At 54.1% G+C, this 27,245-nt stretch overlaps 1 protein-coding gene across 4 annotated transcripts in view; it reads right to left on the bottom strand.

Moving 5' to 3' along the window:
- Window positions 1-237: 237 nt before the first annotated feature.
- PTPRN2 (protein tyrosine phosphatase receptor type N2) overlaps window positions 238-27,245 on the bottom strand; it is a 998,301-nt gene continuing 971,293 nt past the window's right edge. For all 4 annotated transcript variants that reach the window (XM_003281603.4, XM_004090276.3, XM_012512304.2 and 1 more), the window contains 2 exons: window positions 9,909-9,982; window positions 238-510 (listed from right to left, as the gene is read on the bottom strand). In XM_003281603.4, coding sequence (XP_003281651.2) covers window positions 439-510; window positions 9,909-9,982 — 146 coding nt within the window. In that variant the 3' untranslated portion in view covers window positions 238-438. The remainder of the gene's footprint in view (window positions 511-9,908; window positions 9,983-27,245) is intronic.

The following is a 27,245-nucleotide window of genomic DNA, read 5'->3' on the forward strand; positions in this document are numbered from 1 at the left end:
TGGGCGGCCTCACTGAGTGGTGCCAGCTTCCCCGGCCACTCCTGCACAGTGGATCCACCCTCTTGAAAGCGGCAGATGACAAGCACACTCTTCCTGCAAACCACCTTGAACGTACTGGCTACTGCATCGTTAACACAACATTACTTGCAACTAAGAATGTGAATGGGTGCTTTAAGAAAAAGTATTTTTTTTTTAAGCAAGTGAAGATCGATGAACCGATTCCCCTCCACCCATAACTGGATTTTTCCACAAATCTGTCTTTATTATTGTTTGATTAAACAAAAATACACTTTTAACTGCTAAACTGCGCTGACTACAGGAGAGCTAAGAGCCCTATCACTATGCAGTTATAATAGAAGACACATAATTGAAGTCAGATCACGATTCCTGACAACATCCGTGGGGTGGGGGCTCCCCCGAGACCCCCGAGGCTGCCGCTCACTGGGGAAGGGCCTTGAGGATGGCGTTCACCTCCTCAGCCACAGCTGTCAGCGCGAACTCAAACTGCTCCTGCAGGGCGAGAAAGGAGAGAAGTGACAATGAGAGTGGTGTCCTCCCCCACTCCTGCCACAGCGTCGGCTCCCTGCAAATGAGAGCAGCGTCCCCGCTTCCCAACGCAGCGTCAGCTCCCCGGGCCATTTCGCAGAAAGAAATTGTTTAGCAAAAAAAAGCGAAAGGCTCAGATTTCCTTAGAAAGGACAGTGTACTCTTCGGTTTGGGAGACGCAACAGTGACACACTTTGGAGCTTCTCTCGCACTAGGAAGCCTCATCTTTCTCCCTGCGGGGAGAAGCTGCCCACAGAAGCAGCGAGAAGGAAACGGTTCCTGCGTCCTGCCCTGTCCTTCTGACCCTACGACTACACGATTCCTCCTCACAGCCGCCCGCCTTGGTGGACGGTGTGAGGGGCAGGTGCAGACACTAGAAAGGCGTGGCCATTACAACTCACAACGAAGGCCCGCTTGGGCGTTTCCAGTCCTCGGAAGAGTGGTGTTATCATCGCTTTTGAAATCCACCTGTTACTCAGACCAAACCCATTCCCTTCCACATGCTGAGAAACCTCCCCTTGTCCACACCCCTCCTGGCTCAGGGCGTGTGCACATCCACAGCCACTCAGGCAGGCAAACCCGAGGGGCACCCCTCCCTCCACGGACAGCCTGCCAAGAGCATCCACTGGGCGCGAGGGACGGGTTCACGATGCCAGGACTATTTGCTCCTCCGAAGACCAGGGCTTAGCGCCAAAGAGCGTATCTGCCTCCCCTCCCACAGATGAGGTGGATAAATGCTCATTTCCTCTTGCTCTTCAGTTTCCACCTCAAAACACTGCTATGGAGAACTCGAAAGCAGGCCAGCAGCACTCCAGCTACAGCCGAGAACGCGTGGCGGGAACAACACCGTTACCCAGCTAACAACTTCTGGAAGGAAAGCCCTGTCGACGGCTCCAATACTTGATCATTTAAGGAACAGGGTAGCCCCAAACCAAAAATGATGATTAATTTCCAGTTTCGAATGTTTAGTGCGTAACAGAAACATGGAAAATAGCTTGAACCAAGACATCAGAAAGTCAAAATAATGTGATGCTCATTTTGAGACAAAAGACAATTTCTCCCTTCATATTCCTCCGCCCTGATGCTGACGGAATGGTCTGCTGGACTCTACCCGCCTTTGATAGTGTGGCCATGTGGCCTCTTAGTGGACGTTGTTAGAACCTATTATTAAAGGAGTCAACTGAGCCTGGCGGCCACGTCAGGGTGGAAGCCGGGGAGATGCGTCTGCCTGCGCCCCCTCTCTCTCCCCTCTGCACTGCCAGAGGGCACCTTTCTGCTCCTCGAAATCACAGGTTGGGCTGTGCCAGGAAGGTCCGCAAACGTTCTATCTAAATGCTGACTCCTGCCCCTCCCACACCAAGTGTGTTCAATGAAGGTGCTGTTTAGGGGATCTGGGCTAAATACACAACAGCCATCCAGACCATTTCTTCCCCAGTGCTGGGCTGCCAGTGCCCTGAGGCTCTATGAGGGCTTGGAAATGCCAAAAATTAAGCATGGCTTTTTGGGAAGTGAAATGCAAGTGTCATCTATCTATTTACATCTTCCAACACACTGGAAATCTAGCCTGAGAAATGACCTTTAAAGGGAAGAATAGAGAAGCGCTGCCACGCCTCAGCCCGGTCATGCAGTGGAGGCTGGAAAGCACTCCATCCCCAGGGCCGGGTGCTAATCCCGCAGAGCTGCCCGGCGGCCTCTCACGCAGCCACTTGCGGCATCCAACAGGAAAGCCCAATATCCACGCCACGGGGGAGGGGACGGGCAGGGGGAACTCCACCAGGGTCTGGATCAGAACTGTTTGCAACACTGCACAGTCACGGGACAGAGCAGCAGGAAGGGAACCGGGCCACAGAGACAGGTGCTGTACTCACTGGCCATGTTTGGCAATTGTTACCGCACTGTTTGGCTCAAAGGAGAAGCAGCTCCGCCGGGCGTGTGTGCTGGTGTGTGCCGAGCACCTTACTCAGAGCCCACTGGGCCCTGTGGGTGTCAGTTGGCAGGAGGAGGCGGCGCTTCCCAGAGGGGTGCTGTGAGCCTCAGAGCTGGCGTTTGAGGGGACAGAGGCTTGTGGATCATCTTGTCCTTTATCATGAAGTGTCAGCTGCGTGCAACGTCGGGATGCAGCACCCATGCTCTGTGGGTCCTCGAAGGTCTGTGGCCACGTTCTGAGCAGAATCCGCTGAGCAAGTATCACCTAGACTCACACTCTGGATCCTGAGTAGGCTGGGAAAACCCCAGCATTTGGAGAACTTTTATGATAAGAGGAGTTTATTTCAAAGGAGTAAAATACAATAGCAATAGATGACCAGATGACCATCTTAGCCTAAACTGCATCTCAGTGCCAGCAGTCTGAGCAGGAGGAGGGCAAAGCCTCCTGGGTTTGCAAAGACAGGACATTTGAGAGGCCGAGTCAGGACATTCTAAGCAAGAAAGCATTTTTGAACACATACTAAAATAAAATTTGAGGCCTGCCGGAGAAAGATCCCACGGCTTCTTCCAGTGGAACTGCACCCCGTGGAGAAGTGGCTGAGGTGGGACAGCCGAGCCAGGCTCAGGCCAGGTCAGGCTGTCTGGTCACCACCCCTGTGTCCACGCTGGACAGAGAGTGGGAACACCCCTTCTCAGGCTGTCCTGGGACTATCACGGGGTGCCCACATAGCTGGTGGAGGGATGGAGGCTGCAGGAGCTGCCGTGGCTCTCGGAGACCTGCTGCTGGGGTCAGGGTCAGCCGGGGCTGGAAGCCCTGGAGCTTTGCGGAGGCTGCTTGGATTTCTATTTGTGCTTATGTTTATATTTGTAATCCTTCAGGTGTAAACAAAGGCCTGGGTGGAGATGTACACATAGGAACCTTAAAGGGGGCCTGGGTGAGCGTGTCTCTGAGCCACCTGTGCTCTCCAGGAGGCTGCACACACACCTGCGGGGCGGCTTCCCCCAGCATCTCTCAAAAGGGGGTGAGGACGACACACCTTCCTGTGTCTGTCACCTTCAGCTTCTCTTTTCACAAAAGTAGACCAGCTCCAAGCCACGCCGTGAGAGTTGAGCCCTGCCCAAGTTAGGGACTAGGCATTGTGTGTGGGTGCACCGGGGCGGAGGGACAGAGACGGAGAGATGGAGAGAGATGGGAGACAGATGGAGAGAGACAGAGAGAGGTGGAGAGAGACAGAGAGAGGTGGAGAGAGGTGGAGAGAGACGGAGAGAGGTGGAGAGAGACGGAGAGAGGTGGAGAGAGACGGAGAGAGGTGGAGAGAGGTGGAGAGAGATGGAGAGAGGTGGAGAGAGACAGAGAGAGACGGAGAGAGGTGGAGAGAGACGGAGAGAGGTGGAGAGAGGTGGAGAGAGATGGAGAGAGGTGGAGAGAGGTGGAGAGAGACGGAGAGAGGTGGAGAGAGGTGGAGAGAGATGGAGAGAGGTGGAGAGAGACAGAGAGAGACGGAGAGAGGTGGAGAGAGATGGAGAGAGATGGAGAGAGGTGGAGAGAGACGGAGAGAGGCGGAGAGAGATGGAGAGAGGCGGGGAGAGGTGGAGAGAGGCGGAGAGAGACGGAGAGAGGTGGAGAGAGGTGGAGAGAGACGGAGAGAGGTGGAGAGAGACGGAGAGAGGTGGAGAGAGGTGGAGAGAGATGGAGAGAGGTGGAGAGAGACAGAGAGAGACGGAGAGAGGTGGAGAGAGATGGAGAGAGATGGAGAGAGGTGGAGAGAGACGGAGAGAGGTGGAGAGAGGTGGAGAGAGGTGGAGAGATGTGGAGAGAGATTAAGAGAGGCAGAGAGAGATGGAGAGAGACGGAGAGAGGTGGAGAGAGATGGAGAGAGGTGGAGAGAGACGGAGAGAGACGGAGAGAGGCGGAGAGAGGTGGAGAGAGGTGGAGAGAGACGGAGAGAGACGGAGAGAGGCGGAGAGAGGTGGAGAGAGGTGGAGAGAGACGGAGAGAGGTGGAGAGATGTGGAGAGAGATTAAGAGAGGCAGAGAGAGATGGAGAGAGACGGAGAGAGGTGGAGAGAGATGGAGAGAGGTGGAGAGAGACGGAGAGAGACGGAGAGAGGCGGAGAGAGGTGGAGAGAGGTGGAGAGAGACGGAGAGAGGTGGAGAGAGGTGGAGAGAGATGGAGAGAGATGGAGAGAGGCGGAGAGAGGTGGAGAGAGATGGAGAGAGATGGAGAGAGATGGAGAGAGACGGAGAGAGACGGAGAGAGATGGAGAGAGGCGGAGAGAGGCGGAGAGAGGTGGAGAGAGGTGGAGAGAGATGGAGAGAGGCGGAGAGAGGTGGAGAGAGATGGAGAGAGGTGGAGAGAGACGGAGAGAGGTGGAGAGAGATGGAGAGAGATGGAGAGAGATGGAGAGAGGTGGAGAGAGGTGGAGAGAGGTGGAGAGAGATGGAGAGAGGCAGAGAGAGGCGGAGAGAGGTGGAGAGAGGTGGAGAGAGATGGAGAGAGGCAGAGAGAGGCGGAGAGAGATGGAGAGAGGTGGAGAGAGATGGAGAGAGACGGAGAGAGACGGAGAGAGGTGGAGAGAGATGGAGAGAGATGGAGAGAGATGGAGAGAGGTGGAGAGAGGTGGAGAGATGTGGAGAGAGGTGGAGAGAGGTGGAGAGAGATGGAGAGAGACGGAGAGAGGTGGAGAGAGACGGAGAGAGATGGAGAGAGGTGGAGAGAGGTGGAGAGAGATGGAGAGAGGTGGAGAGAGGCGGGGAGAGGCAGAGAGAGGTGGAGACAGATGGAGAGTTACGGAAATGAACAGTTTCAATGGCACGGGAGGCCTTGGGAGAAGTGGGCTGCGGGCCTGGGGCTGATGTGTGAGCGTGGACTGCGCTACGCGTGACAGAAACCGTGTCTGTCACTCCGGTGCTGTGCTGGGTTGGGAAGATGGGAGCATGTCTGGGCCACGCCCTGCTTCTGGGACCCAGGACAACACTGGGTACGTCTGAGGAAGAGGCTGAGGTCAGGCTTTAGGACAAGGGGCTGGTGCAGAAGAAAATGGGGAAGGAAGAAACTAAAATGCAGACGCGAGACGGCAGGTTGGGGAGAGCGACCCACGGGCAGCACGTGGACATGCGCGGGGCCTCCTGTCCGCTGAGGAGGGGGCGGGGCCTCCCATCCGGTGAGGAGGGGGCGGGGCCTCCCATCCGGTGAGGAGGGCGTGGGGCTTCTTGGGTGTGGGACACACTCATCACTGGCTCTACTTCTGGAACTGACAAATGTAAAAGAGGAGACGCCATTGTGGGCAGGAAAGTGTTAAGGTCCTTGGTTAAATGGGAAACTCTTGAGACGTGTGGAGGGAAGGAAGGGAAGAACCCATTATCTACCACAGAGGCACAGACGGGAGAGAGGGGTGATTTCAGCCTTGTCTGGCATCCCTCGTGTCTGCTGAGGGTGTGTGCACACGGGAATGTGTATGGGTGTGTGTGTGTGCATGCAGCTGTGTGTGGATGTGCACCATGTGTGTGGGTGTGTAGGTGTGTGTGGGTATGTGCAGCGGTGCAGGTGTGCATGGGTGTGTGCAGGTGGGTGTGTAGATGTGTGTGGGGGTGTGCACAGCTATGGAGGTGTGTGGGTGTGTGCAGTGTGCATGACTGTGTGTGGGTGTGCACCCCGTGGATGGGTGTGTAGGTGTGTGTGGGGTGTATGCATGGGTGTGTGCAGTGTGTGTGGCTGTGTGGTGTTTGTGGATGTCTCTGGGGGTATGTGCAATGTGTGGGTGTGCACAGTGTGCGTGGCTGTGTGTGGGTGTGCACCACGTGTGTGGTGTGTAGGTGTGTGTGGGGGTGTGCCTGGGTGTGTGCATGGGGATGCACAGTATGTGTGGTGTGCACTGCGTGAGTGGGTGTGTAGGGGTGTGTAGGTGTGTGTGGATGTATGCATGGGTGTGTGCAGGTGTGTGGGTGTGCAGTATCCCTGGCTGCGTGTGGGTGTGCACTGTGTGCAGGTGTGTGGGTGTGTGGCTGAGTGAGTGTGCCGCCTCTCTGGCAGCTCGTGTGGTGTCAAATCCTGAGCTGCCATTCAGCCTCTGGGTGCCTGGACTTTTCTTCTAAGATGATGGAGTTTGTGGTCGGGGACTGAGTTGCCAAATGCTCAGGTGGGCGCTGGTGAAATATTTTCTATTCGACCCAAATTCCAGGGAGGAAACAGCTCTCGTGACGGTAAATCTTTTTTACCACAACGATGATGTTTTGCTGTCAGGGCCTGTGGTGATCCTGGTCGTGGTCTCCGGGCGCTCACCATCGATGGCTTGCTCTTGTCTTCAGTTCCAAACCAGGCGATGTGACTTCCTCCGTTCAAAGGAGCTGCAGGCACCTCCTCTTGGCTTTGTAGAAGCAAGCATTCAGATTGGACAGCAGAATTTTGTCCAGATAATTTTTCTATCTTTGTGAAATTGAACTTCTAGGGGAAGTTTGGTCTCAGGGGTGATGTTGGGTAGCGCAGTCACGGATTAAGATGTGATGGTGACTTTCCCATGGTTCCCACTTCCTTATACCTTGAAGTTCCTGGAGCTGAATTTATGGGCACGCTCCAAGACGACTCCTGAACACGCACCCTAAGGAAGAGGGTGCACTCCTCTGGACGCCCAGTCCAAGAAGGAAGCAGCTAGGAAGCTGACTCTTATCTGGAGTGCAGAAAACGGAGCTTCGGGTCACCAAGCGATCTGGGCAACAGGGCTGGGGTGCGTATGTGTTATCATCTTTCTATTTATTTATTTATATTTAAGTTCTGGGATACGTGTGCAGGAGGGGCAGGTTTGTTACATAGGTAAACGTGTGCCATGGTGGTTTGCCACACCCATGAATCCATCACCGAGGAATGAAGCTCCGCATGCATTGGCTATCCATCCTGATGCTCTCCCTCCCCCTTCCCCACTGACAGGCCCCAGTGTATGCTGTTCGCCTCACAGTGTCCATGTGTTCTCATTGTTCAGCTCTCATTTATAAGTGACAACAGGTGGTGTTTGGTTTTCTGTTCCTGCGTTAGTTTGCTGAGGATAATGGCTTCTAGCCCCATCCATGTCCCTGTAAAGGACATGATCTCATTCCTTTTTCATGGCTGCATAGTATTCCATAGTATATATGTACCACATTTTCTTTATCCAGTCTATCATTGATGGGCATTTGGGTTGGTTCCATGTCTTTGCTGTCATCTTGCCATTTAAAAATGGAGTAGAACGCAATACCTGGCATGTAATGATTGTGACTGTGGCTTCCTCTTTCTCTGATGAGTCCCAAAGCACCTCACTTCACAAAGGGTCCTGGGACCACCATTGTGCACCTCAGCCATCTGTGTGCCAGGAAGGGCTTGTTCTGGCACACAGGATACACACAATGGAGGCTTGGGGGTTTGCTCCTTGCGATTTTTTTCACTTTTGGCAAGAAGATACCCCTTGTGATGATTTTGCCCAGACCCATCCTAAAGCCGGTGTGTGTTCTGGGCGAACTCACCCGTCTGGAGGGAGAGGCTGCCTGAGAGGCAGGCAGCGGCGTGGGGAGGAAACTAGTTTGAATTTAGATTTCCTGGGGCTTATCCCAGAGTGGGCCTCGCTTGGAGTCACGATCACACCTGTCTGAGGTGGCTCTCACTGACCGTTCCTGGTTATGTGTGTCCCGTTCTCCCAGCCTCCATGGCCTCCTCTGTCCAGTTCAGAGCCACCTGAAGCTCCCGGTATGCAGGGCCAGCCAGAAGGTGATGCGTGCCTGCCTTGACAAGGCCACCTCTTTTCCTGCTAGGCAGCCAGCCCAGGGGGATGGTCAGTGTGGCAAGATGGACCCTTCCATGGATGGACACTTCCATGGCACGAAATCTGGAACTCCTTGGTACAGAGAGGCCAGACACACGTCAACCTCACGTCCAGTTCCTGTTGAGCCAAAGCTCACCAGAACTTTTTTGTTCTGACGGCTGTTGCTGCTGGAACAGCAGTTGTCCCCTGTGTCACCTCCTCTCTCGACAGCCTTACAACATGTGCCTCACAACACGTGCCGAAGGAAAGACAGACGTGGGCACAGTCCCAGCTTCTCCCCGTGGAACACTCAGTAACCACACAGGGAAAAATCATCACCCAGCCATGCAGAAACCTCCAGACACAGGCATCAGTGGGTGTGGATGTGCTGCTCCCTCGTGAGGGACATTCCTGCCCCCTGCCCTGACCATGGGGGACGTGGGACACACCTAGACAAGAGACGTTGCACAAAGACAGAGCAAGGCCGCTGGTGCTCTAGAAGACCTCACGGCCGTGAAGTGTCCCGGACAGCAGAGGAGCCATGATGCCCCTTGCATGGCTGCCCTGGGAGTGTCCTGCTCCAGGGGAAGCTCCCTGCTGGGGTGCAGAGGGCGTTGCCGGGCTAGGCCTGTCGGTCAGTCGGTGGTTTGCATCGGAAGCTCCCTGGTGGGGCACGGAGGGCATTGCTGGGCCTGTCGGTCGGTGGTTTGTGTCGGTGCTGACTTCCTGGGTTTGGTCACTGTGCTGTGGTTATGTGAGGTGTTCACATTTGGGGAAACTGGGTGGAGGGTTGGTGGATTATTTCTGCATTTTATTTTATTTTTTGCTCAGGAGGCTGAGGCAGAGAATCGCTTGAACCTGGGAGGTGGAGGTTGCAGTGAGCTGAGATCGTGCCACTGCACTCCAGCCTGGGTGACAGAGTGAGACTCTGTCTCAGAAAACAACAACAACAACAACAAACAAACAACAACAACAACAAAAACCAAATGAAATATAACGTCCCAAGACTTACAAAGAACTTTCACAAAATCACATGATGGTCCTACCAGTTGCACAGAGTGGGCGAAATGAAATGGAGGAGCAGAGAGGCCAAAGGCACGCCAACCCCAGCCTCAGGGCCGGAGAGACCAGACACACGCCAACCTCACGTCCAGCTCTTGTTGAGCCAAAGCTCACCAGAATTTTTTTTGTTGTGACCCCTGTTGCTACAAACTGGGCCTCTTCAGCAAGCATGAGAGATTTTGGACGCTCGAGGATGCTGTGCCCTGGGGGCCTCCACAAAGCTCAGGTCCCAGAGAGGCCGGGCAGCGCTCAGTGAGCTCACAACATCCTCCTGAGGGGTTCTGGGATTTATCGTCAATCTCTTTCTACAAAAATGCAGGGTTCTCCCCCCACCCCCAAATCTAGTGAATGGAAAGAGCCGTGAATCGAGTTCCTAGGAATTGAGATGTGGCTGCATCTGGAGGTGTTGCAGGAAACGCCAGTGGACCTTTGGGGGCCCAGATGTGACCCCGCCCACGCAAGACCAGCACGGACGAGGCCGGTCAGAGCAGAGCAATCGGTGTGTGGCTCACATTAAACCAGGCCCTTCCCGTGCTCCTCTCAGGAACACAGCCGCAGAGAGGCACCTTTAACGGGTCTGTGTCCCGGAGGAGAGACTGACAGTACCTTCGTCTGGACCATGCCGGGTCTCTGGTCCCTCAAGTGCTCCAGGGTCGCTGCGATATCAATCTCTTTAGCACCTGCAACAAACCACAAATTGGGCTGAGTTCAGAGCACAAGATAATCCATGCCACATCTGTCAATCTCCTGCTAGCCACGTTCCCTCTGGGCTGAGAGGCCGATTGAAAATTATTACGCTCATCCCTCAGCAGGCTGGCAGGCGGCTGCAATTTCAGTGTTCATATAGAAGACGAAGGCAGGGGCAGCTTTCATTAGCATTAATTCCAGAAAGCTGGGCTGAAAAATTGTTATAAGATGCTCATACAGATACTTACCAACAGCAGGGCATCGCCACCAGATACCAAAGCTGTACTGGTTTTCTTTTCTTTCTTTTTTTTTGTGACACTTCAGGGAATGCAGTACAACGTAGGGAGCCACATACAGACTTTAACTTTCATTGCATAGGATTACTTTTTTATTTAAAGAAATAAGAAATCAGATTAATTTAGATTAATGGACTCAACCTTAATATTGGCTTTTAACTGTAGAGTTTCCTGCTTTTTAAACTTGAATGTTCCACGTTTTGGGACTGGGTAAAGGTAGCCCATGGCTACTCCCAGCTCGGTGGTTCACCAAAGCTCCACCCTCCTGTAGACAGCACTGATCTCACGGCAGGTGATGCCGGCTGCACTCAAATCACGCTACTTCAGTTTTAAATTTTAAGCTAATAATTAATTCAGCACATATTCTTGTTTTTCCATTTTGCTGGGTTCTTTAGTAGACAGATAATGAGCAGGACAGGGTCCCGACCTCTCCAGCGTGTTGCAGTTGAGAGGGGCAGACAGGACATGGCCGCCAGGATGAGAAACACGGAGAGGTGTGGGATGAGGAGCAGGAGGCAGCTCTGAAGCGGGTCAGAATCCCACAGGGAAACCCGCATGGGTGCCAAGCACTTCATGTCACCTCTACCGAACATGGTGAACTGAGAACGGTGGTCACCCGAGTCGCAGATGAGGAAATAGAGACACGGCCAACGGATGTCCAAGCCACAGAGAGGAGGAAGCCGCAGCCATTGGAACCCCAACTACCGCGGGCAGGACGGCACCAGCCGAAGACCTGAGGAGGCCCGGGTGGCCCAGAGTCAGGTGGGCTCTGAGCCTTTCTCTCCGGCCGCAGCCTGAGTGCACACCACATTCCTCACCCAGCGAATCAGGAGAGAAGCTTTAAAATTCCTAAGGTTCCTCAATTTCCTTTCCCTGTGGTTCTGTGGCTTCATGGGGTGGCAACTAAGAAGCCAGTGGGGGCTCAGGCTCCAGGAGGATCATCCCAGCAGGGTAGCAGGTGCCTGTGAAGCACCTCCAAGTCAGAACTGCGGGCAGCCAGGAGGGAAAGGCAGGGGTGGTGGGGAGGCCACGTGTTGGAACCAAATGTCATGTTTGCATGAAGGGAGAACAAAGCAGGCGGTGTGGAGAATCTGGCTGTCAGGACAGCCCCACAGCAGCTCCACCAGGGAGGCCGGGCACGAGATGACCACCTCACCCGCCCCACCTGGCCGGTGGGTCTCCCCATCTTTGAGCACAGAAGGTGGAGATACTGGCATTTCCCGGCAGGAACAGGGCTGGTGGTGATGGGAGTCACGTCGAGGCTAAGCTGGCTGTCCCTCCAGCTCCCATCCCCTGGCTAAATGACCCCGTTCTCCTGGCAGGGAACACCATGAGGGCCACCACCTTTGAAGCCAGAGCCTCTGCAGGCAGAAAAAGGAGGCTCTCTTTTGGGGAGCCACTGTGAGCTCGGCCACCAGGGGACTAGCTGGCAGCTCACACGGGTGGAAGGCGGGGTCAGAGGCACGGGTTTGCTTAATTGCTCCTCTTTGGGTCTCCAAAGGCCTCAAAAATTGACAAGGCCACAGTAAATACAATCTTGTTTTAAAAGAAATCCATAAATTTAAAACCGCCTGACACAAACGGGTGAGTTTGTTAAATGGCAGAGAGAAAGGGAGGAAGCCGAAGGACCCCTCCTGCGGCCATGACTGTGGCGGCCGAGGAAGCCGCTTCCTCTCTTCCTCCTCCCACGGGCACTCTGGCAGTTGGTGCCTGCATAGCAGAGTCACAGCAGAAATGACGCAGGGGAACTGGCCTCTCTGAGACAAGCTTGTCTTATGAAAGTCAAGTCCTGCACGGAGAGCGCCAGGTTAGTCTCAGTGCCACTGCACAAACGTTCGTGCTTGAGCCAAAAAAACTCCGCAGAAACGCCCACAATGTCTGTTGCACCCGTGACTGTACCTTTGGTAGGAGCTGTGGCTTCTGGACACGTTGTCTCCAGAAGTTTGCTGCAATTTAAATGTGAAAAATACCACAACTGTAGGCAGAAGGATAAATAAGCTGCAATTCACAGCATCTTCCAAGCATCTCAAGTAGGTATAGAGGCTCAAGCTAAACACAGACCCCAGATGGGGCTCACCCAAAGGAAGGCCACTGGCCACCATGCACCCCACAGACACTGTGCACCCCACACACCCCACTGTCATCACACACCCCACTGCCACCACACACCCCACTGCCACCACACATCCCACTGCCACCACACACCCCATGGGCACCATGCACCCCATAACCACCACGCACCCCACAGCCACCACACACCCCACAGCCACCACACACCCCACACACCCCACAGCCACCACACACCCCATGGGCACCACGCACCCCATAACCGCCACGCACCCCACAGCCACCACACACCCTACAGCCACCACACACCCCATGGGCACCATGCACCCCATAACCACCACGCACCCCACAGCCACCACACCCCCACCCACCACACCCCCACGCACCCCACAGCCACCACACACCCCACAGCCACCACACACCCCATGGGCACCATGCACCCCATAACCATCACGCACCCCACAGCCACCACACACCCCACAGCCACCACACACCCCATGGGCACCATGCACCCCATAACCACCACCCCCCACCCCCACCCCCCCCCCCCCCCCCCCCCCCCCCACCCACCCCCACAGCCACCACACACCCCACAGCCACCACACACCCCATGGGCACCATGCACCCCATAACCACCACGCACCCCACAGCCACCACACACCCCACAGCCACCACACACCCCACGCACCCCACAGCCACCACACACCCCACTGCCACCACACACCCCACAGCCACCACACACCCCATGGGCACCATGCACCCCATAACCACCACGCACCCCACAGCCACCACACACCCCACAGCCACCACACACCCCACCACCCCACAGCCACCACACACCCTACAGCCAGCACACACCCCACGGGCACCATGCAGCCCATGGGCACTACACACCCCACAGCCACCACACAACCCACAGCTGGCACACACCCCACAGCCCCACACACCCCACGCACCCCACAGCCACCACACACCCTACAGCCAGCACACCCCACGGGCACCATGCAGCCCATGACCACCACACACTCCACAGCCACCACACACCCTACAAGAACCATGCACTCTATGGCCACTGCACACCCTGTGGCCACTAACCACACACCCCACGGCCACCGCGCACCCCACATTCTGCTTGATTGGCTCTTTAGAAATCATCCAGAAGAAATGGCACGACGTTTGCTGTTTAATTACCACGTGTAAAAAACAATAACATAACTAAATAGCTTCCCGATAAAAATAACACAGAGTATTTCTATGTACGAGGAAACCTGCCCTCTCATTTAGAAGGGAAGTCATTGTGCAAAGCGGCTGGCCGTGTGAAAACAGCTCAGAAACGGGGAAATGTACAGGCTCCATCTAACACTGGGTCTTGTAACTGCTCACACACACCAGCTGCTGACCTCAGCGAGATGCTGAGCTGGACCGTGTGGGGAGGGGACGGACCGGCTGAGGTGCAGGACCAGGGAGGCTCTGCGTGCTGGGGCCTCACACTCACATTTAGAGCACGCTGTTTGTCTTCGGCCGTACGCTGCTGGGTTTGGAAACCAGGTTCTAATACACAAAATGTATTACAACCAGTCTTGTATAATTAAAAACGTAAGATGTCTATTGGCTTTTAAGAAATTGTCCCAGCACCAAAAAAGGTGAGTTAAAGGCAGGAGCGCTGGGGTTGCCGACAGACATCGAGTTGTGTCAGGTGACGCGGGGAGCTCGGGCTACAGAGCTGAGGTGTGGGTTTCCGCTCCGCAGGCCTATGCTGGGCCTGGCGGGGAAGCTGGGTTGGCCAGCCTCACCTCTGGAGGCGCTTTCCTCCCGTTTCCAGGGTCCAGTGAGATGACACATGATTACGTGTAATTTACAAAACACATTCGATGCTCAGGTGACCTCACGGATCTCGTGAGCAAACTCTTCTGGGAGAGAGTGAAATCCAATCAGTTACGTTTTCTGAAGCTTCCAGGCACCATGACAGCAGTGGCTTCTACAGGGACCCCTCAGCTTTCCGTCTCAGGAGTCATGAACCCAGGAGAAGCAGGTGTGGTGTAAATATCTGACTCAAGAGACAGGGAGCCCTCAGCCCTCCTGAGTCATCACGCTGAGGGTTCATCTGGGCCACAGAGTTAACACCTCTCTCCGTTAGGTGGCTTAGGGTACTTGCTTTTAGTCCCTGAAACTTCTTTTTTAAAACGACTTTCAACAGCAATGTCGTCTGAAGGGCTGTGCGTATGATGGTGCTAGTGTGGAATCCTGGGAGACTGTCCCTCACTGGCAATCGCCCTCCTGAATTCTGGCCAGAGCCATGAAGCCGTCAGGAGCTGTAGCAGGTGTGGGCGAGGAAGGGGCCCTCCCTCCGCATGCACTGATCCCTGGAGATGCCCATTGCTGGCGGCTGTCTCCCAGAGTGGCAGCGTCGTCCTCAGATAAAATGCAATGTAAAGTCTCTCTTATTTCATGACATCGTGGCTCCCTCTCAGGCTGTGGTGTGTGAGGAAAAGTGAAAAAGGGGAAGGAGAAAGCCTCTTCAGGTTATCCCCGGACAACATGGGGAGAACTGCGCTGAAATACAGAACGACACGGGAGCGTGCCTCCGATCGCACTGAGCCTGAGACCAAAACTGAAGAGTGGAGGCAACGGAGTTAACGCTTAAAAGGTGTGCAGCACCACATTAGGTCCATAATGGATGTATTCGTAAAATCAATTGTCTGCTGTGGATGGCTCCTCTTCTTGCATGCCAGAATTAAGAATAATTCCTTACTTGAAGTGTGGCGGAGAGAGAAGCTTTCATAGAACACATGCATGAGATCTTTCATAAGGGACAGACCCTGGACAGCCAGGCTCAGGCCGGGCGCCACATCCTGCCCGCTCTTGTGCCCTCCTGAGCATGGGTGCCGCCAGGCTGGGCAGGGGCACAACGCTGGCATTGATAAAGCACCTGCTGGGTGGGCAGGGTGGGATAGGGTGGGCGTGTGTCCCCCTTCACTTGATAAAAGGCTTTTCTTAGTGTCAAAGGATTCATTTAACGCCTCCACTGCATAGAAAACTCCCTCTAGTGCATTTAAAATAGAATTCTCTCTTGAAAAATCCAATTTTGCTGATAAGGTGAAGGAGCAGCTAATGAAAGTTAAATTCCAGGTAAACAGAAAGGCCCAGTGGTGTGACGCTCACATTGAAAAGCCTGCAAACAATCGAGGAGTCAGAGCACGCGCAAAGAAAATCCAGATGGAAGGAAAGAAAGGAACCTTAACGATGTCTACCGGGGACAGAGCGTGGGGTCCACGGAGAAGTTCCAGGCGTTTTCCACCTAAGAAGCATCGTGGTGATTCAAACACCAGGGAAATGAATGGACTCAGTGGAGACTCTTTCTGCTACTTGACCAGGTTTAATTTGAGTTGTCCATGTCGGGAATCTACAGGGAAGTGACGTAGGCTGCCATCTTGTTCAGCACCCCAGCGTGGTGAGCGCCCCAGCGTGGTGGGCGCCCCAGTGTGGTGAGCGCCCCAGTGTGGTGAGTGCCCCAGTGTGGTGAATGCCCCAGCGTGGTGAGCGTCCCAGTGTGGTGAGCGCCGGCTGAGTCAGTTTGGGTTGGGCTGCACCCTCGTGCCTGGGACACCCAGGAAGACCAACCTCTCTTGTGTTAGTGGACCGGGGAGGGAGCCACAGACACCGGGCTCTGCGTGCTCCGCTGGCACCCGAATGGCCACTGGGTACCATCCTGTGCCCAGCTCAGCAAATGTAAATCGCTCTCATCGTTATTTTCTAATTCACTCAGGGCTCATTGGGTTAACAGTTTATACATTGGTTAAATACATTTGTAAGACAACAGAGGGTTTTTTTTTTAGCTTTAGATAAAAAATGTTAACCATTAAACAAAAGCCATTAAAAGAATATTAGTATTAAAATATTAAAACTATCTGTCACAATGAAAGAATCCATTTGAAGTTAAAGAAAACCAAGCAAATATGCCACCGGCGTCTCTTCACAAGGCTTGTTTGATTTCTCCTGGACTCTGGCTCTTGGCTGACCGAGCCGTGTGATTCAGCTCGTGGCTCTAGACCACATCCTCCCAGTAAACAGTGAACACGGACGGATGGGGTGTGCCGGGAGGGCCATCGTCACCGTCTCCCGACCGTCATTCTTCCGCGTGGCTTCCAGCAGCCTGTTCATGGATAATGACTGCATGAGCGCAGGTAAGTTTTATTACAATTTTACTCAGAGGTTTTGCAAACTGCAGGGATGCAATGTATTCTTTTTTTCTTGAAAGTAAAAATGACAATGTGTGCCAAGTGTTCAATAGATAGAGGCCTTTACTTGCAGGAGAAAATTTTCTCAACTCTACCCTCTGGAAGAACTGAAGAAAAGCTTGGTCCTAACTAAATGCATTCGAATACATGATGAATGGTGATTATTACGAATCCAGATAAGGAACGAAGTGGAATAGTTCCCGTGCCCCAGGAGCGCAGAGCTCCTCACTCACCCAGGCTGCGATGTTTCTGCTTTGTCTGGAGCTCACGCTGTGGGAGGACTGGGCTCTGAAGGGCACAGACACCCCATCTTTCTAGCTCTCCATGTCAGCCGAGGTGACCCCAGCACTGGACTGGGTGCAGAGGTCAAGCTAGAGCCCCTCACGTCTGGCAGAGCAAAACTTGGCTCAAGGTAACTGTGGCCGGGGATGCTCTGGGTGCCCCACAAGGTTCAAGCCCTCCCCACACCTGGGTCTGAGGGATGCCACTTGGCACTGACTGCACACTACACGCATGCAGATACACGTACATGGGTACACAGGCATGCACACACCACACAACACTCACCCACACTCACGTCATACATACGCACATGCACACACACACAGGCACACACACACTGCACAACACTCACCCACACTCACATCATACATACGCACATGCACACACACACAGGCATGCACATACTACACAACACACACCCACACTCACGTCATACATACACACATGCACACACATGTATACACACAGGCATGCACACACCACACAACACACACACCCACACTCACGTCATACATACGCACATGCACACACATGTATACACACAGGCATGCACACACCACACAACACACACACCCACACTCATGTCATACATACACACATGCACACACACATGTATACACACAGGCAGGCACACACCACACACCACACACACCCACACTCACGTCATACATACGCACATGCACACACATGCATGCACACACCCAAACACACAACCCACACTCATGTCATACATACGCACATGCACGCACACATGTATACACACAGGAATGCACACACCACACAACACAAACCCACACTCACGTCATACATGCACACACACATATACACACAGGCATGCACACACAACACACACACCCACACTCACGTCATACATATGCACATGCACACACACAGGTATACACACAGGCATGCACACACCACACAACACTCACACCCACACTCACGTCATACATACACAGATGCACACACACATATACACACAGGCATGCACACACCACGCAACACTCGCATCCACCCTCACATCATAAATACGTACATGCACACACATACACATTCATGCACACATCCAAACACACACACCCCACACGTCATACGTATGCACATGCACACACACACATGCATGCGCACATCCAAACATGCACATCCCACACTCACGTGTCATATACACACATGCCCACACACATATACACATGTGTGCACATGCCCACACTACACTCACACTCCACACTCGTCATACACACATGCACACACACACATATACACGCACACGCCCACAACATGCACATCCCACACTCACATCATATATATGCACACACACAAATATACACACAGGCATGCACACACTCACACAACATGCACACCCATGCTCACATGTCATACATATGCGTGCACACACACACATACACACAGGAATGCACATGCCCACACAACATGCACACTACGCTCACGTCATATGCACACACATGCACACACAATGTCATACGTATGCACATGCATGCACACACATATACACAGGCATGCACACATCCACACAAGATGCACACCCCACACTCATGTGTCATACATACACACATGCACACAGATATACACACAGGCATGCACACGCTCACACAACATGCACACCCACACTCATATATACTCACATGCATGCACACATATATACACAGGCATGCACACACCACACAACACACACACCCCACTTACATAGGTCATACATATGCACACACACAGGCATGCACACACCACACAACACTTACATCCTACATCACACATGCACACACACAACACCCACACCTCACACTCTCACACAATACACCCCACATCACACATGCACATCCTCTATACCTACATTCAGGATCACACACATACATCATACATATGCATACACACAGAACACTCACAGCTCACACTGCACACAAACATTCCACACCCCATATCACACACTCATATGCCGCACACATGCACACACCCACGTGCATGCACACACAGGTACACACGGCATGCATATGCCCACACAACACCCATACCTATCACACACACACACACACACACACACACTGTCCTGGGCCTTCGGTGCTGAGTTTTTACTTCACACCTTTCCTGGATGATCTTAACTAAAGACTTATGAAAATTATAAGCAGGTTTTTTTTTTTGCTGACCTTCTAGATAAATTATATTGTCTATGTTGCAACATATTGCTGGGATCAAAGGAGGCAAATCTGCATCTTATTCACTTGAACATCAAGTAGATCAGAATCATAACAAACTAGCTATTTCTTATGTTTTTTTTTTCCTTTGAACAAATTCTAAATCCTTCTTTTGGAGAAACTGAGATGCCTCCAGATCCTTGTTAAAAATATAAGTTAAAGAAAATGTAGAAGTGTATAAATGAGTACTGTGGTTTTAAATCCCCTAATACTCCAGGAGGACAGGGAATTGTGCAAAATACCCTGATAAGTTTCTATCGACTGCTGGACCATCCCATAATACTGTTGAGGCGCTGGCAGCATCAACGCGGAGACACCGGACCTCCGCACCCCTGTGCAGGCGAGCACAGCTTCATGATTCCAGGGGGGATTGTTAAAAGGGAAAGACGGATACGATGGCTCCGCAATTCCGAGTCCTGGCTGTGTGTGAACATGTGCACATTGGTGCGACGCAGTGCCCACCGCAGTTTGCTGCCATCCCACCTACCTGCCCTACACGACCAGTGCCAGGGCACCGGGGCAGGACCGAGACGCAAACGCAGCGTCTGTGCTGACAGAAGAGGTTTGGGAACGGCACGAGAGCCCCAAGGCAGGGGAGTGCTGAGGTACACCCTGGAGCAGCCGTGTGATGGGGCACACGCAGTCATTCCCACATCAGTGCAGAGCACACACACCCACATGCGGATCTGCAGGATGTGTCTAGGCTAGTTCCTCAACACCTACGTCAGAATCAACAAGCATGTGCAGTAAATGGCGTTCAGGAGGCCGTCTGCGGCTGAGTAACAATCACACCAAATTGTGAATATTGAACAGGTGGAGAACAGGAGCTGGGCCCGCCCAGGGCAAACCTTCTCATGCTGCCCGGAACACGCACACACCACTTGCACCTTTTACCCGAAAGGTGCTCATGCACTGATCCAGCGGGGATGCGTGAAGCATGCAGCCAGCTCCCCTCCCAGGCCGCACTGACTGCTGGTACTGCTGCTCCCGGGGCCCGGCCTTTACGGGGGTCTGGCAGGATCCCTCCTGCAGGTGCACAGCCCAGGCTCTCCTCCCCCTTGCTCCTGCAGGGCCGGCAGCTGCCTCGGTCCCTCTGAGTCTATTTTGGGTTCAGAAAGTGCCTGGGCTGGGAACAGGGCCAGTTACGCGTTGACTCAGTTCCGTGGCTTACAGTGCAAGCACGGAGACCTTGTCCCATGCTCGTGGGCTCATGGCCAAGGACACTTTGCACCATTTGACCTCGGAAACAGGAGAAACGGAAGCACAGGCCGAGGAGGGAGCCGAGGGGCCGCGTGACACTGCACGGGATCGCTGCCCTTCCCACACGCGAGTTCTGTCTCACATAGTTGCTGTGCGTCTGGAAGAATCTTGTGTGAGGATTCCTGATTCCACGGGACAGCGTGTGACCCCCTGCAGCACCCTGACTCTATTGGGGGACCCCCAGCATCTTACTCAACACTGTGAGGGAGCCCCACTGCCAAAAGGCCAGGCTGCAGGTGCCTGAACTTCAGGCGCTAGGAACAGATGCGTGGGACCCGCTGCCTCTGGGGACAGCCCCTCAGGGTCTGGACAGAGGATGTTGGGCCTGCAGGCTGGGCAGGGATGATGCTCTGGGAGGTGCCTCCAGGACAACAGGGAGACCCCTGCAGCCCTCCACACGGGCCCCTGGAATCCCAGGATAGGGAGTGGCAGAACATGCTGGCGGGGGCTGGACGAGCAGAGGAATGAGAGAAGGGCGGAGTGGGTGGGAGCAAGAGGAGGGGAGATGGAGGGGGGACCACAGACTGTGTGGGGAGGGTGGCTGCGCCGCAGGAAACGGAGCAACCAGGCCGTGAGCAAGATGCGCACAGGGGAGGAAGGAGAGGACCCAGGGACTGAGATGAAGGAGCGACTGCCTGGCAGCAGGGAGCAGAATCAGGCAGGGAGTGTGCAGGCCGGGCCAGGCTGGATTGTGGAGCTGCGTCTGCAACGGGAACCTCGGAGGGCAGGACTCTGATCCCCTCCCGAATTTCCAAACAGGAGTTCGAACAGAAACACGCAGACTCAGGGACGAGCGCTTAGGCACATCCTGACAGCGACACAGCTGCCCCGACAGGGCTGTGGCCCCCCCAGCCCCATCTCTCTCCTGTGTTCCCTCCCACATTCTCAGGGGCCGCCTGCTGCCAGCTCCCTTGCTATGGCCTCGTCCAGCTCCTGCCAGCGTGGTCTGACCCCTAAATGTGTGCCAGCAAGGCCTGTGTTGGAGGGAGAGGAGGGCCTGGATGGGCCTGGATGGGCTGGTGCCAGCACCCGGGACCAAAGAGGGAGCTTGCAGAAGGGATGGCCCTCGGCCAGGTGGGACCTGAGTGACGTTTTGCGGCGTCCAATGGGCCTGAGGTGTCTGCGTGACCCCTGAGGAGAAGCGGAGGATGGCCCAGGTGAGGATATCAGACCCTGGAGTGGGGGAGGAGCCCCTGCAGCCAGGCCATGTGAACCCTGGCTCAGCGGGGCTGGCCTGACCCCTTGAAGGTGGGAGACCCGTGAGCTGGTACACTCAGTGAGGACGGCTCCACGCACAGGGACGAAGACCCCCGAGGAGACCATCGAAGGATGGTGGGCAGTGCTGCCCACACGGACACCCACGGCATGTTTCCTAAGACCAGCGGGTCTCATACTGTCCACACGCTCCCACCAGGCGATCGACACCAGGGTCCGCCTGTGCCCCGCCTGGGTGGTGTCAGCCACGCCCCTGGGTCTGCCATGGCCCTGGACCGCTGCTCCAACCAGCGTTCGTTGTCTGCCCCTTACACGGGACAGGGCACTGCAGACTGGCCCGGGAACCTGGGGACACCTGACGCCCCACATCCCTCACTGTTTCTCTTGCACCAGAATAGCTCAGGGGAAGGAAAGGCACGGAACATAAACGACGCACAGCGGAGGAGGCCCTGCTGCTGCCCCGACCGAAGGCAATTTCTCCCTTGAAGAGAAAGGCGCAGACAGCCTCCCTCTCCCCTTCCCTCCTCCCACCTCACCCAGTTCTGGCACTTTTTCAGCCTGAAACTTGCCTGAGCGAGACAAGAGACGCTGAGGGCCGAACGTGTCTGTGAGGTCCCTTTCCCACTGGCCCTTCGTGTTTTCATGTTTCAGCCAAACATAAAAGCGAGACATCTGCTGCTCAGCTTTCCCACTTCTGCCCAGCCCTCACGTCCCCCTAAGTCTCGTCTGCAGAAGGCTGAGCCTCATGCACCTGCACCTCCTTCCCTTGGTGTCCGCTCCCAAATGTGCGGCTCTGTCCGGCTCAACCCTCTCCTGGGCCCCACGGCTGAGCTGGCCTGTTCTTCAGTTCCAGCTCCATTCCCCGGCCGTCTGGGTCCCGCACTGCCCGGCTGGTCCCTCAGCCATCTGGTTCTGCACTGCCCGGCCATGCCATCCCCTCCGTCCTCGGGTCCTGTACTGCCCGGCCGGTGCCCCCGCCCTCTGGTCCTGCACTGCCTGGCCGGTCCCCTAGCACCTGCCTGGGTTCTCCCACTTCCCTGCAGACTCCAGGCTGTGCCCGGAGAGAGCTGAGCCCGACAGCCCAGGCTCTTCACCACTGGCCCTCAGTTTCCTCTTCCTCCAGTAGTTTCCATGACAGCCCCAAAGGAACTCCCCAGCTAAGCTGCCCCTCTGTCCCTGGAGGCCTGGAACACACCACGCTGTGCCTCTGAGCACCGTCCCTGGGGTCGTATGCCTTCCATCATCCTCCCTCTGGGGCCCTGAGCCTTTGCAGACCGAGCAGAGTTCTGCATCTGACCCCGGCTGACCGGAGGCCTTGAGGCAAGTCACCCAACCTCCCAGAACTGTTTTCTCAGCTCGCAACAAAGTGGTCAGAACGGATGGCCCCTCGGGCCCCTTCCATTCAGTGAGAAGCGTTCTGTGGGTCCTCCTGTGAGTGAAGCTGCCATCTCTGCATCTGGGGGTGTCCTCGTCTGCTCTCCACCGCGCTGCAGCCACAGACTCCTTACCTGTCTCTTGGCAGAGCAGGAAGATGTGGCAGCACGATGGGGCTTCTCTGTTTTGCTCTCAGAACCCATGCCTGGCAGGCAGCAGGTGCCAAACCAGCATCAGCGTGGACCCGGCATGCAGTGGACGCTGCCCTGCCATCAGCTGGAGCCACATTTTCATGGCTTACCCTGGCATCTGCCAGAGAAGGAATGGACCAGTGGGACTCCAGAGAGGACAGAGGGTGGGGGATGCGCCCTGGGGAGGGGAAGTGTGCGCCCCCCACGCCACAGCAAAGAACCTGCAAAGCCCTGAGTCCTGGAGCCGAAGGAGGCAGAGTGGCCTACCAAGGGGGATCGGCAGTGGCCAGCTTGCCTGGGGCTCTGGGGACAGCTCCAGGGCTGAGGCAGGCACCCAAGGTCTTGCTGTCTAAAGCATCTTACTGACTGCTGTGTGAGACCTGGTCAGGAGGAGGAAATGGAGCAGGGAGACCAGCACAGGAGGGGTGACGGGGCTGGGCCCAGGGAGATGAGAAGAGGGTGAGGGTGCAGTCAGGAGCCACCGTAGTGCCACCTTGGAGCCGTGTGGCCCCCAGGACCTGCTGCGGGGGCAGGAGTGGCTTCCAGCTTCACCGCATGGCATAGCCACCGTGGCTTTGTCATGCAGCTAGTACAACTGAAGAGCTGACTTGTAAACTTTATCCAATTTTAGTGACTCTAAGGAACCACATGTGGCTACTGTATGGAACAGGATGGCTCTGGAGGGCTGCTGGCCTTCAAAGTCTGGGGAGCCACAAAACACGATTTGACAAAGACATTCTGCTGTCACCAAGCACAGCAGATCAGGACGCATGTGCTCCCGCGTCACCACGCACAGCAGATCAGGACGCACGTGCTCCCGCGTCACCACGCACAGCAGATCGGGAGCCATTTGCTCCTGCACACGCTTGAGGCAGCAGGCTCTCTGCTCCATGACCTCTCTAGCTTCCCACAGGCAACTTTCCATCTACTACTTGGACCTGCCCTTAAAAGTTAAGAAAATATAGGAGGAGATCTAAGAAAAGATAGGAGAAGGTCTTTGTGGCATTGGATTTGTCCAAAATATCTTGGGTATGATACTAAAAGCACAATAAAAAAAAATATATTTTTGAGATGGAGTTTCTTTCTTGTTGCACAGGCTGGAGGGCAATAGCACGATCTCAGCTCACTGCAACTTCCGCCTCCTGGGTTCAAGTGATTCTCCTGCCTCAGCCTCCCGAGTAGCATGTGCCACCACACCTGGCTAATTTTTGTATTTTTAGTAGAGACTGGGTTTCACCATGTTGGCCAGGCTGGTCTCAAATTCCTGACCTCAGATGATCCACCCGCCTCAGCCTCCCAAAGTGCTGGGATTACAGGTGTGAGCCACGAGAAAAATATTTTTAAAAAAGATAAACTGGACTTCATCAAAATTGAAGACTTTTGTGTAACAAAGACACTATCAAAAGAGTAAAAAACTCTGATGTAATGGGAGAAAATACTTGCAAGTTACATATCTGATAAGGGAGTAATATTCAGAATATATAAAGAACTCTTAGAATTCAACAACAAGAAAAACAAACAGCCCACTTCAGAAATGGGCAAGGGACTTGAAATGTCTATTTTGCTCAAGTTGATATACAAATGGCCAATAAGCCATTAAAAGATGTTCAACACCACTAGTTGTTAGGGAAATGCACATTAAAACCACATTGAGATCCACTCACATCCACTGGGATGGCTGTAATCAAATAGCCAAGAGGTAAGAGAATTACGGTCGATGCGGTGATTCTGCCCCAGGGACATATCCAGGGATGCGGGTGGACACCTGTACATCCACATTCACAGCAGGATTACTCACAACAGCCCAAAGCTGGAAACAATGGCAATGTCCATTAATACACAAATGAATCCACAAAGTGTGGTCCATCCATGCCATGGAATATAAGTCAGTCATAAAAAGGAAGTTAGTGCTGACACACACCACAACACAGGCCAACCTTGAAGGCATTATGCAAAGTGACATATACCAGTCACAGAAGCGCAGACGCCGTATCACTCCACTTAGATGAGGTGTGTAGTATAGTCAGATTCATGGAAACAAAGAAGAACGGAAATGATCCATCCCTGTAGGCAAGGAGATGTGTATCCAGACAAAATAGTACCGCGTCCAGTCGCTGAGTCTGAGAGCTGGGTCTACGCCTGTGTGAGCACCCCACCGTCCACTCGCATTCACGCCGTGAGACTACTTAGGAACGTACTCCTGGCCAGCTGAAGTTTAAAAGGTCACTCCAGCATGGGCTCACAAGCCGTGGGGATTCATAGTGGAACCCAAAATTACCAGTCTGCAGCTCCTACCAGACAAAAGAAATGAGTCCCCCCAGACTCACTCTACACCTTGTCAACAGCCACAGCCGCTGGAGGGCCATACGGCGTCTGCTTGGCATGGCCTCCATGGTACCTGGGGCCCCACAGGCACCCTCTTCTGGCCCAGGCGCAGACCCTGGTGGGAATGCCGTGGAAGTTCGGCCACAACTCTCAGCCACTGCAGTTCTGTGCTGGCCCTTGGGGAGTGAAGCCTGACCCCGCCCAGCATGGCTCAGCTGACCTGATCTCTGGGGCGCCCCCCTCAGTGCTGGTTGCTCCTCATCCCTTTAAAAAATTGTGGGGAAGTAGAAAAATACCCTCAGTAAGTGAAGTCACTGACAAAAATGTAAAAAGCACAACCTTGGAAAATATCTTGCTCGAAAAAAACATTTTTTGCTACATGTGAGCCAAGCCCTTCAATGAGAGAGGAATAGGCTACCTGAAAACAGATTCCTCCACAATCATCTATTATCGATGAGTTAGAAACACATCTGCTGCAACAGAAATGACGTGTGTAAGCGCTTCACAGATTGGTGCCTACTTTCCTGCCACAAAACTCTTCGCAGAACATGAGCCTGTTGACTTTCATTCCAAACTGTATCATTGTCTACTTTCTGCTAAACTAGACAGTAGAGAAAGAACTTCAACTATTCTGAGTTTGTTTTTAAAGGCCCTTAAACTAGGCCCAAAGGCCTTAATCCCTGATGGGCTGTGTGGACAAGTGCTGCTCTGCTGTCTGCGGCCGCAGCTGGTGGAGCTAAAAGCATGCAGAGGCGTTGCACGCAGGACTGGAGGGCCCTAACATCAGCGCTGGCGCTGCCCGACTGCCCGGGAAGCTTGGGAAGGGCATTCTCTGGTCTTCTGCAATGCATTCCTTTACAGAAAGGGAAATGGGAAGAAAGGTTTCACGTCCAGGGCTCTGGGCCTTTGATCATTTGAGAAACGCTGGGTCTGCAATGGGGGCCTCCAGCTTCTCAGGCCAGACAAAGACGCCCGGCCACACTGGCAGGGCCAAGCCTGCACCAGAACAAAACCCCGGCGCCTCTCAGTGTGGAGGCCTGGGAATGGCCCACCTCAGCCGGCAGAGGGGCCGCCTGCCCTTTGATCTCTCCTGAGACCGTGGCCCGGGACCCCGGTCAGAGAATTTCACACCGCACACACCCCAGGGAAAGAGGAGCAGGTCAAGAACAGGAGGGGGGTCACCAATCTCAGAAAACGCCCCAAGCTGGCCCTCTTTGGCCAGTTCCACATGGCTGCATGCGTATTGTCCAAAGCTGAGCCCACTCTCAAAGTGGAATTGCCATTCCAGGCCACAATGGAGCCAGTGGACAGCGGCTCAGGTGCCTGGACAATATGCCAGCCCTGTCTCCCGCACCAGGGTCTCGAAGCCACGACACACTTCTCCATGTTTCCTTCTCTGTGGAGTGAACCTGAGCCACTCAGAACCCAGGCTCCATCCCGTCCTTGTGGAGACGCACGCTGGGGCCACCTGCATCCGGCCGCCTGCCTGTGCTTCTGGTCCCTGGATGGGCAGGTTCCACTGGAAACACGGGTGCCCCCAGCAACTCATCACATCACACGTTCGCAAACATAGGCTTGGTCAGAAACACTTACATCAAATCATCTGTAACGTTCTGAAGACATTTTGGCTTAAGAGGAGAAAAATCTTTATGTCTGAGAGACAGAAAGAAGGGAGGCCCCATGATAAGGGGAGAAATACAAATTCCATGGATGGCTCTGAGCTCCAATAGCTGTAAATTTGGAAAGGAAAAGAAATATTTGATAAGACACAGCAGTATTAATGGACAAGGAAAAAATGGAC

The sequence above is a fragment of the Nomascus leucogenys genome, chromosome 13 (assembly GCF_006542625.1).
Source record: "Nomascus leucogenys isolate Asia chromosome 13, Asia_NLE_v1, whole genome shotgun sequence".
NCBI classification, from domain to species: domain Eukaryota; kingdom Metazoa; phylum Chordata; class Mammalia; order Primates; family Hylobatidae; genus Nomascus; species Nomascus leucogenys.